At 29.1% G+C, this 11,686-nt stretch overlaps 1 protein-coding gene across 1 annotated transcript; it reads left to right on the top strand.

Annotated features, from left to right (window-relative positions):
* Positions 1–1,438: 1,438 nt before the first annotated feature.
* On the top strand, positions 1,439–5,784 carry LOC109788694 (binding partner of ACD11 1). The gene is made up of 5 exons (XM_020347480.3): positions 1,439–1,667; positions 3,518–3,621; positions 3,720–3,795; positions 4,929–5,012; positions 5,101–5,784. The coding sequence occupies exons 1-5, from the start codon at positions 1,662–1,664 to the stop codon at positions 5,665–5,667; spliced, it is 837 nt and encodes a 278-aa protein (XP_020203069.2). The 5' UTR covers positions 1,439–1,661; the 3' UTR covers positions 5,668–5,784.
* The last annotated feature ends 5,902 nt before the right edge of the window (positions 5,785–11,686 follow it).

Genomic DNA, 11,686 nt, shown 5'->3' on the forward strand with positions numbered 1-11,686 from the left:
ATATATATATATATATATATATATATATATATATATATATATATATATATATATATATGTGTGTGTGTGTGTGTGTGTGTGCACGCGCGTGTGCTATAATTATTCACTTGTTTCTATATGATTTTATCTTATTGAGTAATAATTTGTGGGTGTATTAGATTGAAATTTCAAAAGATCTTAAAGGGTTTTATTATTGTAAAAAAGTCTTATAATATTCAATCAAAACTTTTTTAATATAAAAAAGTCACATGATATTTAATTAAGATAATTATGATTTTTTTAAAAATATTTTAAAATTTTATAATATTCAATTAAGACAATCAATTATTTTTTAAGTATGTCAAATTTGATGGTATTCAATTAAAAAAAATTTCTCTTAAAAAAATTGATGATATTAAAAATCATAGAAATTTTAATGATTTTTTTTGAAAAATAAAATTTGTAAGACTTTTTAATAAAATTTACATATAATTTACTCATTTAACAATTTCACAAAAAATTTTGAGATTTCGCATAATTTTTTTTTCTAGTTTATTTCTTCTCATTTTTTGTTTCCTTACCTTTTTCTTCTCTCTTTTTCCTCTCTCTCATTTTTCTTTTGTTTCTCCTCTTTCTTTTTCTCTATCTCATTTTTTTTTTCATTTATCTCATTTATTTATTCTTCATTATTTTTCTATTTTTTCTCTTATCTTTTTTTATCTATCAATATTTTTTATTATATTCTTATCTATCAATATTAATATATAATTTATCAACTAGATAACTATAAACTATCCTCTCAATCCTCACCACCTTAGAAATGTAGTTTACTCTCTTATCTTTTTAAGTTTAGAGGTTTCCATCAAAAAAATCAAGTCGTAAAAAAAGAAATAAATCTGAACATGGTGAGAGTTTTAATTCAATTAGTATTATGAACTCATATATTAGAATTCAACTTACTTATTATTTTTCACATCCTAAATTAATTACAATTTTAGTATGAGAAAAAGTCATAAAGTAATAATATTCTCATTTTTTTAATGTAATATTATATTTTTAGTTTATCTCTTCATAAATATTTTAATCATCACAATAAAACTAATACATTTATTAAAAAGATAAAATTATTTCAATAATATTATACTAAAAATAATGTATAACAATTATTATTAATTTATAATGATAATTTAATTTAATGTACATATTTTTAAATGATTGTATCATTATATTTTTAAATAATAAAAAATAATATTAAAAATTAATCATCTTTTAAAAATACGAATTAATCACGTATAATATTAATTAATTTAAAATATAGAAATATGAAGTGATTTAATTTTACTGATTTATATATAAAAAAACTTAAAATACAATTATTTTAAAGTAGAAAAATAGAGAATTACTGTAATATTGAATTTGTTCGGGTAGACTATTTTTCACTCCAAGATCTACTTTCAAGTTTCAGACGGACTCTCATGGTTGGTAATTTAAAATCCTCAAATCCATAAAGTTCTCAAGTGCAACTGTAACCCGGCACGTGCGTTCAATACCTCTTAAATCTAGTGGCATATTTTTCTTCGGTAACACGCTCCGCGCGCGCAGCACGTATAGTTCCATCGACCAGAGCTGAGTTTGGCAGCGATTTCCGGTCACCGGAGATCTCTATCCGAAATCATTATCTGATGACGGTGAGTTCTCATCACACCGCCTCCGTCTCTGCATTCGCATTTATCCTACGATTTTTTTTGCATCGTTAAGATTTCTGAAGATTTTTTGGCATGCTTATTAGACTTCTCTACCGATATAATGCATCTCATACAACCACAATTGAGTTTCAAAATATTTCAAAATATACATTTGATTGTTTAATTCGTGTATTTTAATTGCTAGCGATTGTTTAGCGTTTGGTATTTTTGGCATATGAACCTGTAGGATCCATAAATGTTGTGTTAAGATTACTGAAATTAGATTTATAATGGTGTGAAGTTAATTGCTTTGTGATTGATACTCAAAGTTTGAGCTTAAAGTGAAATGCACTCTATCGTTGCTTAAACCATTTTGAGCGAATAGAATCAAGAAATGATAACTGTCTAAAGATGCTAAAAAATGATAGATTATAGTTTCAGTTTGACATGTTGTCTCCATTTACAGTGTTATTTCTGGGCGCCTGTGAACATTTCAGAGATTGGATTTTGGTTTATTTGTCTTTTGGGATGTGTGAACGGATGAAAAAAGTGTTCGTAATTAGTTTTCGACTTTAGGAATGTAATGCTGATATGAAACGCTTAACTATCTGTAATCAACAAAGATTGAGTGGTTCCTATCTAGATATGCATGTTGCACATAATATATGTGCCTCTTTAAGAGTTGGCGTTGTTCCTGCCTTAATAGATACACAAGAGAGCTGTATGAAAGAAACATGATATGGGAATGAAAAATTCATCTTAGTGGGATAAGGTGGTGATGGTAATTGTTGTTGTTGAGGGTTTCGAGTAGGGATGGATCTAGTGAGGGGATAAATCTAGAGGGGAGCGAGCCTGCTCCCTGGTCCCTCCTCCATTTAAATTTTCATCTATTTATCAATATATCATAGTATAAAATTGTTTGAAAAATGGATTTAATTGAATAAATTGTTTTAAAAAAAAACTTTCAATAAATACATAATGAACAATATTGTAAAGTTTCAATAGGTTTTTATTACCTGTAAACTTTAACTAATATACTGCATTATTCGAAGTTAAATATTCAATTATAAAGGGAGAAAGAAAATAGCCCCTCCCCACTTTGGTAAGTTCCTGATCCTTCCCTGGTTTTAAGGAATGGAATTAATTGGAAATGACATATATTATTGAATAGCGAGAAACTGGAAATGGTAGATCACTTCTGTTGAAATTTTAGGATTTAGTCAGTGATAAGGGAAGGAGGAAGAGGGAGAGGGAAAAGAGAGGGAGGAGACTTTTAATAATATTATAATGTGTTAAGAATTAAGATACTAAAGTTATTTATATTAATACTAGACTCAATTCCAATTAAATAAGGAAACATATTATAAAATATGAAAAACGACCCCTAAGAGATCATTGAAGGTACTCTGAAATTCTCTGAAATACAACAAATGATGTTATGAAATATTTTCTGGATATTCTTACAACTTCATTATACCAGTGCTTGATTGTGGAATAATGTTATGCTTATGATGTAGTTAATAATTTTCAAATAAAATTGTTTGGTGGAAAGACACACACTTATAATTTATACTTTTAAAGGAGGCATATAGATGTATGTTCTGAATCTTTTATCATCCGCTCTTAGTCTCTTTCTTTACATAGAGCTTCATAATATATATTATAAGAAGCAATTATAGTCATACATATGAGACACCATAAGGGGAGTTATCTTTAATAGTAAGTATAATTGAATAATATGCTTTTGAAATTTGAATTTATCCTTTAGAAAATTTCAGAATTTATTACATATGAAGAAGAAGGTATTCTGCAATTTCAGGATTCAGAGTTATAATATTTCTACTTTTTCTCAGATAAAAACTGTTAAAGTCAGCAACATATCCTTGGGAGCAACTGACCAAGACATTAAGGAGTTCTTTTCTTTCTCTGGTGATATTGAATTCGTTGAACTACAGAGGTCAGTTATCATGTTTGGTTTCGTGCAATCCCCTTTTTTGGCTGCTTTCATTTATAACTTTTGTTATACAAATTTTAAGTCTATATATATTGATGCAGTCATGATGAACGATCTCAAATTGCTTATATTACCTTCAAGGATTCACAGGGAGCTGAGACTGCAGTACTGCTTTCGGTAATCCACTTGCCATAATTAAATTTATACATGTATTGTATTAAGTTTGTTTTAGCAACAAAAAATCTCATATTCATTTCAGTATTATTGAGTTTTCAAGCTTTATAACTATAGAATCATTTATCATTATTCGTAAGGCATACATTGTGCTGAAATATTCAACTTTTTGGTAAGTATTAATTAAAGAGTTATGTAGAAGAAAAAAAATCTATTTGAGAATCTAGGAATCTCCCGTGATTGAAGCACTTATTAGGAAGCTTTCATTAGTCTCTTTTGTCAAGTTTTATTGGATATGCTTGCTGTATTGCTTACTGTTTTCCTTAATGCTGAAAACTTTCCCCTTTCTGCTTTGGATTGAAATAACCTTTTATTACCGAAATTATTGACATTTTAATCATCCATTAGAATGATATTGAATATAAAATTATAAGCTTAAATATATTTTTAATTCTTATAAATGAGTAAATTTTAATTTTAATTTCAGTAAAAAAAAAATTTATTTTATATCATTTTAAAATTTAAAATTATTGTTTTTAGTCTTTATTATTATATGATCCTTGTTATTATACATGTGTTTATCAATAAGTTAAGTGACAACCGACAACTGTATGGCATATGATACATCTAATTAATATATTTTTTAAAAAAATATTATTTATCTATTTTTAAATTATAGTGATTTTAGATTTTAGAAAGATGAAAATTAAATAAACTTTTTTAAAGATCAAAATTAAAATTTCCTCATTTTGTAGGAATCCAATTCAATTATTCTAAATTTTATAGTGATGAAAACAGAGAATTTTTTTTTAAAGACCAAAATCAAAATTCTTTTATTTTATAGAAACTAAACATATTTGTTGTATGCTTTACCAGCCACTAGCTGTCTTCTTTCTCTGCACAATTATTTTTGTGGTGATTGAAAATAATATCCATTTGAAGTATGGTATATTAGCTGAAATTAATAATGTGGGACATCTGTCTGATGGTATTATTTTATTTGGGTATATATTCAATAGTGTTGTTTGCTTGTAATTATACTAATGGCATCAAAACTTGTTCTATATCTCTTCTGTGGAAAGCTTCATTTAATCAACAATGTATGGGAAAATATAACCTAGATTCACTTATGTCAGGGAGCGACAATAGTCGATATGTCAGTTACAATAACTCTGGATCCAGATTACCAGCTTCCACCTGCTGCCGTAGCTTCCAAAAATGTTGAGTCCTCCAAATACCCTTTACTATTTAGTATTGTGCACAAGTAACATGGCTGTTTTGGCCTTACAACTACAAATATTTTTGCAGGCAAGTCAAACTCCTGGTGTTGCTGAATCTGCTTTAAGAAAGGCAGAGGATGTAGTCTCTGGCATGCTAGCGATGGGCTTTATCTTAGGGAAAGATGCTGTGAACAAAGCGAAGTCTTTTGACGAGAAGCACCAGTTAACGCGCGCAGCCTCAGTAAAAGTTGCATCTTTTGATCAGAAAGTTGGGCTTAGTGAGAAAATAAGTGCCGGTGCTACAGTCGTGAGTGATAGAGTTCGAGAAGTGGACCAAAAGTTTCAGGTTTCTGAAAAGACCAAATCAGTGTTTGCGGCTGCAGAACAGACAGTTAGTAATGCTGGTTCTGCCATAATGAAGAATCGCTATGTATTTACTGGAGCCTCCTGGGTAACAAGTGCTTTTAGTAGAGTTTCTCAGGCTGCAGGGGAAGTGGGACGGAAGACAAAAGAGAAAGTGGAGGATGCAGAAGAGCAACAGAATCGAAAATTGGAAGATCATTACGCACAGGTCCTTGCTGATACCCCAAAAGCATCAGAAGATAGTGAGCTTCTGTCTCCCAAGCCTGCTCCTGCTCAGGGTTTGATCCTTTGATTTGCTTCTTGTATGTATATATACTTTCTCTGATTTACTGTTGGACATTTTGCAATTGTTTAATTTTTTCTATAATATAAACTAATTTCTTAGATGTGAAATAATTTGTTTCTCCTATTTATTGTGGTGGTGTGAGAGTGGGAAAATTAAACTAAACTCAAACAACTACCCGGCTATGTAAAAAAAAAAAAACACAGCATAGTTACACTCATAATTTTAAAAACCGGACCGGTCATCGAACCGGTTAAGGTACTGGGTCAGTGGGTCAAAGGTTGAACCAGTGGGTCACTAGTTGAACTGCATGACTCAATTTTTATTAAAAAATATTTATATTAAATATATTTTATACTTATAAATTTTAATAAATTCATATCTTATTTTAAATTTCAATTTTTCTATCTTATTTAAAATTATTTTTATTTTTATTTTGTAAAAAAATACATAAAAAAATTACATGTTAAACGGTATATTAATACAAATTAAAAATATAAATAATATGTACATATATAATATGCTTGCAATTAATATCACAAAATAATATATGTAATATTTACATAGATATTGCATTATTAAATATATAATTTAAAATTAATAATATACTGTAAAAGTTATTTAAGTTGTATATATCGCAAACAAATATATTAGAACAAGTAGTCATTGTTATATTTAATAAGACTCCTTGCTTTTTCATTAAGAGATTCAATTTTCATTTTTATTTTTGTGATTTATGATCCCTTAAAAAAATTTTTAAAAAAATAAGAAAAAAAAGTGGTTGAACCGGTTTGACCCACCGGTTCACCGATTGAACCGGAAAATTGACCGGTTCAATCCGGTTTGAAACGGGTCGACTGCATAACCAATCCAGCTTCAGATTCGAACCGGCTGGACTACCGGTTCCCGGTCCAACCGGTCCGACCGGCCGAGTCGGTCCGGGTTTTAAAACACTGGTTACAATAAGTAGAACTAGAAAGTTGTGGTATTAAAGACTTAATTTTTATATAAAAAAATATGGTACTCACTTGTGTCTTTTAACTAAATTATCTAAAATTTAAATTTTGTTTAAATATAAAATAAATTTAAGTTAAGAGAATACTTTCTATCAATACCACAATTAAAAAAAAAAATCCAATACCAAGAGTTCAAACTGGCCCAATCATTCTCATATCTTGGTTCTGTAATCTTATATTTTAATGAAAAGATAAGTATCCAAAAAAATAAAGCAGCCACGGCCGAAATTTCATCCTTAAAATAGCAAATACTCAATACCTGGTGGAACAACCTCCACCCAGTGTTGTTCAATAACTTCAAAAGTTTTCTTAGCTGAACAATTAGTTGCCTTGTTAGCATTTCGGTTGATACAACAATGCAGAAAGGAATGATAATAGATTTAGATAATTTCTCTACAAAAAATTACAATAAAAGATAATAATAAGAAAAAATAAAATAGTTTATTTAATAATTAAAATTAACTTGTACATAAAGTGATTTGTAAAAATTTTCACATAATAAAATATACATATTTTTATTTATGCATAATTTTATTTTATCTTTTTTTTTAATATTTACAAATAAATTTATCCATAAAAATCAACAGAAACCGGATACATTCATAGAGAATATCAGAGTAGTATGTGTATGTCAAGTCTGTTTTTAGCTGCTTTCCACCATTGGCATATTAAAATGCAATCAGTTTCCAAAGTAACATTTGAGAAACACAAATCCTTTGATAGACGAATAGTCCATTGAAGAGTTAAAACTTCGGATACTTTTAAGTTTGATCTTAAGAAGTGATTAATCTTGCCTGCAACAAGCATTTAACTTCTGACTTTCATGCGTCTAAAGCAAACTATACTAATTTTTCATCTCATTAATTTTTCTCCTCTTCATTATAAATGAAAATAGGTTACGTCTTAAATATAAATTTATGATTTGATTTATTTAAAGTCAAATTATTCTAACCTAAATAATAAAAATGTCAAATTTATACTTTTAAATAATTCTATTTATTTAAAAAAAAAGTTGAACTTAAGAGTAAGATCAAAAAGGAAATCTACAAAATCAAAAAACGATCTTGAATTCCTCGAGTAGCTATGAGTTTTTATGATAACAAACAAATTTTTTCAAGAGACTACTTTAGACGAAACAAATGTCATATTTCGCCTGTAAGACGGAGTGCACAGACGAAGTGCATCATCTTGATTAATGTCACATTTATTCCTTGTTAAAATAACATAATAGTCTTTAAGAAATATTAACTATTTATTCATTAATAAATAAAATGAGAAAGTTTCCTTTAAGATAATAAAAGCTTTTAAAATGAAATGTCAAATCATTATGTCAAGAAAGAAAAAGGAAATACTGAATATTTTGAAAAAAGATACTGCAAAAAGACTACTTTGCGTCAATATCAATTGCTCTGATACTACTTCTCCTACACTCAAAATAGAAAGAAATGATGATAAGTAGTTGCCAAAATCAAATAAAAGATAAACATGTTTCACTGAAAGACATTTAATGTTCATATTAAATGCATCAACGATAATTTCTAATATCAGCAAAGAAGATAGATGAAGTAACATATGAAAAAAATTGAACCTTAAAACTCAATGTTGCTATAATGGTTATCTTCTCTGAAGCTACTATATAATGTTCAAACTTTCAAACAACAAAAAAAAATAGAGGAGCGATGATGGTGAAAATGAAGCATTGAGAGAAGAGAGAAGTGTGTGAATAAAATAAAAAGAAAGAGTTGTAAATAAAGAGAAATATACAAAGCAAGCTCAGATATTGAGATATACAAAGCTGAAGCACTACAAAGAAACTCTTTATTGTAAATCTTGTACACAACTCTTTGTAGACTATTTGTGCCTAATCTGTATAGCATCATATCTAGAAGAGACGAAACTATCCTTGTAACTCTTATAAAATTTATTTGAAAGTGCTTAGCTTGAAGAGACTTGTAAAAAGAATACTTGGATCTTAGCTTAGAAAGGCTTGTGGAAAGAATACTTGGCTTTTAACCTGAAGCATAGTTTTAAAAACCGGATCGATCATCGAACCGGTTATGGTACTGGGTCAGTGGGTCAAAGGTTGAACCGGTGGATCACTAGTTGAACCGCATGACTCGATTTTTATTTATTTTTATTAAAAATATTCATATTAAATATATTTTATACTTATAAATTTTAATAAATTCATATCTTATTTTAAATTTCAAATTTTCTATCTTATTTAAAATTATTTTTATTTTTATTTTGTAAAAAAATATATAAAAAATTACATGTTAAACTATATATTAATACAAATTAAAAATATAAATAATATGTGTAAGTTTTATAAATTTTCTAGTACATCATTATTTTATAGAAAATTAAAGGATCTGTGAAATTCATGATGCTCACATAATAATAAGAAAGTGTGTACCTTTCTCCATAGTAGAAAACTCCTTTGATCCTTAGAGTGTTTTGATCTTTCTCCATAGTAGAAAACTCCTTTGATCCTTAGAGTGCTTTGATCTTCTTTGAGAAGAGAACCAAGATTTCACTCCCTTTGACTTTTCTTTTCTACTCTCTCTATCTTTCGTGATGGCTAGGGTTTGAGAGAATACTTTCTGTCAGGGGTGTGGACCTTGTCTCACATTAGTGGATATTTATAATCCCTAAAGATTGTTATTTCCATCAAATAACAATTATTCTCATAAATACTTCATTAAACCCATTTATGATTTAGTCTTTAATTATTTAATTATTTATTAGTCCCTTTATATATTACATATTTTCCACATGAGACATAATTATCTTACATTCTCCCACTTGACTCATGTGACATTTCTAACAACGGACTAATAAATAAATAATTAAATCAACATAATGCGCATGAAAATGGCTAAATCATTTTATACATTGGGTTCATCATAATTTCATATTTAAAAATATGAACTAATTTGAGTCATGGCGGTTGTACATCAGTTTAATCGACATAGTCCCTTCCATGTACTATAAACAAGTCTTCTTCTTAATATGATCATTAATAAGGAGCACATACTTGGTCCAACTTTATATCTTTATTCAAGATAACACATGTTTACATTACTCTAACACAAATATGCATAAAATCATAGAAAACAGGTACTCAGAAACATATCATTAATGAGCTCAAAATGTCAATCACTTAATATCAAATAAACATAATACTCAATAATCATTAGTAACAATAATGCCCATATTTTTAACATGCTCAATAAATGTTTTGGGCAGTAATCCCTTTGTTAAAGGGTCAACTATCATAAGGTTTGTGCTAATATGTTCTATTAACATTCTTTGTTTCTGAACTTTTTCCTTCACGACAAAGTACTTTAATTTCGTATGCTTAGCACCCTTAGAGTACTTGTCATTCTTAAAAAATATTGCTGCAGAATTATCAAATTACATTTTCAGCGGCTTGACAATACTGTCGACAATTCCAAGCCCTGAAATAAAGTTCTGCAACCAATTAGTCTGAATTGTAGCCTCAAAACATGCTACAAATTTAGCTTCCATAATCGATGAAGCAAAAATTGTTTGTTTTACACTTTTCCATGATATTGCTCCTCCAGCTAAAAGAAACACATAGCCAATAGTGGATTTTTTTTTTTGAATCCACACATCCAGCAAAATCCAAATTTGAATATCCAATCACCTTAAGGTGATTAGACCTCCTATATGTAAACATGTAACACTTTGTTCACTATAAGTATATCAAAACTTTCTTTGCAACTTTCTAATGTTTCATTCCCGGATTACTTTGGTATATTCCTAACATTTCAGCTGCAAAACTTATATCTGGTCGAGTACAGATCTAAGCATACATGATACTCCCAACAACTGATGCATACGGAATTGCTCCCATTTGTTTTCGTTCCAAGTCATTTTTAGGACATTGAGTGAGACTAAACTTGTCTCCTTTTTGAATAGGAACGGGCGATGCTGAGCACTTTTCCATCCTGAATCTCTCTAGTACTTTATTGATATATGCTTTCTGAGACAAGCCTAATAGTCCTTGCGATCTATCTCGGAATATTTCTATTCCTATCACATAGCTTGCCTCCCCATATCTTTCATTTCAAAGTTACTAGAGGGAAACTTCTTAGTCTCATGAAGAAGACCAAGATCATTAGTTGCAAGCAAGATGTTATCAACATATAGAATTAAAATATAACTTTACTCCCACTGACCTTCAAATATATTTATCGATCAACAATGTTTTCTATAAATCCAAAGGAAATAATGGTATCATTAAACTTTAAATACCATTGGCAGGAAGCTTGCTTAAGTCCATATATTGATTTCTTTAATTTGCACACCATGTGTTCCTTTCCTTCAACCGAGAACCCCATTGGTTGGTCCATGTAAACATTCTCCTCCAAATTTCCATTTAGAAAGGCAGTTTTCACATCCATTTGATGTAGCTCCAAGTCATATTGGGCTACTAATTCCATGATAATTCTAAAAGAATCTTTTCGTGAGACGGGTGAAAAAGTCTCTTTGTAATCAATGCCATCTTTTTGAGTAAAACCCTTAGCAACAAGTCTAGCCTTGTACCTTTCAAGGTTGCCATCAGAGTCACGTTTAGTCTTAAAGACCCACTTACAACCAACTCTCTTGCAACCTTCTGGCAATTCTACAAGGTCCCAAACATCATTTTGTTCCATGGATTTTAATTCTTCTTTCATGGCATTTAACCACTTTTCAGAATTATCACAACTTACAGCTTGTGAAAACGAAATTGGATCATTCTCATTAATACTTGAGTCATTTTCTAACTCATGTAGATATATCATATAGTCATTCGAAATAGCTGGTCTTTTTTCTCTTTGTGACCTTCTTAATGTTATTTCTTGTGGTTGTTCTACAACAGGTTCATTATGAATCATGGGTTCATTATTGTGTTGCTCTTCTTCATTGTTGTTTGACTCAACAGTTAGAGGAACATTTACTTTATTGTCAGAGACATAAGTCAAAGGAACTTGCATTCTAACTTC

The sequence above is a fragment of the Cajanus cajan genome, chromosome 11 (genome assembly GCF_000230855.2).
Source record: "Cajanus cajan strain Asha chromosome 11, NIPB_CcT2T_4, whole genome shotgun sequence".
Lineage (NCBI taxonomy): Eukaryota > Viridiplantae > Streptophyta > Magnoliopsida > Fabales > Fabaceae > Cajanus > Cajanus cajan.

What these genes read in the sequence shown, in the direction of transcription:
- LOC109788694 (XM_020347480.3), top strand. An exon ending in GAATTCGTTGAACTACAGAG is followed by an intron (nt 3,622 to 3,719) that starts GTCAGTTATCAT and finishes ATATTGATGCAG; the next exon opens with TCATGATGAACGATCTCAAA. An exon ending in AGACTGCAGTACTGCTTTCG is followed by an intron (nt 3,796 to 4,928) that starts GTAATCCACTTG and finishes CACTTATGTCAG; the next exon opens with GGAGCGACAATAGTCGATAT.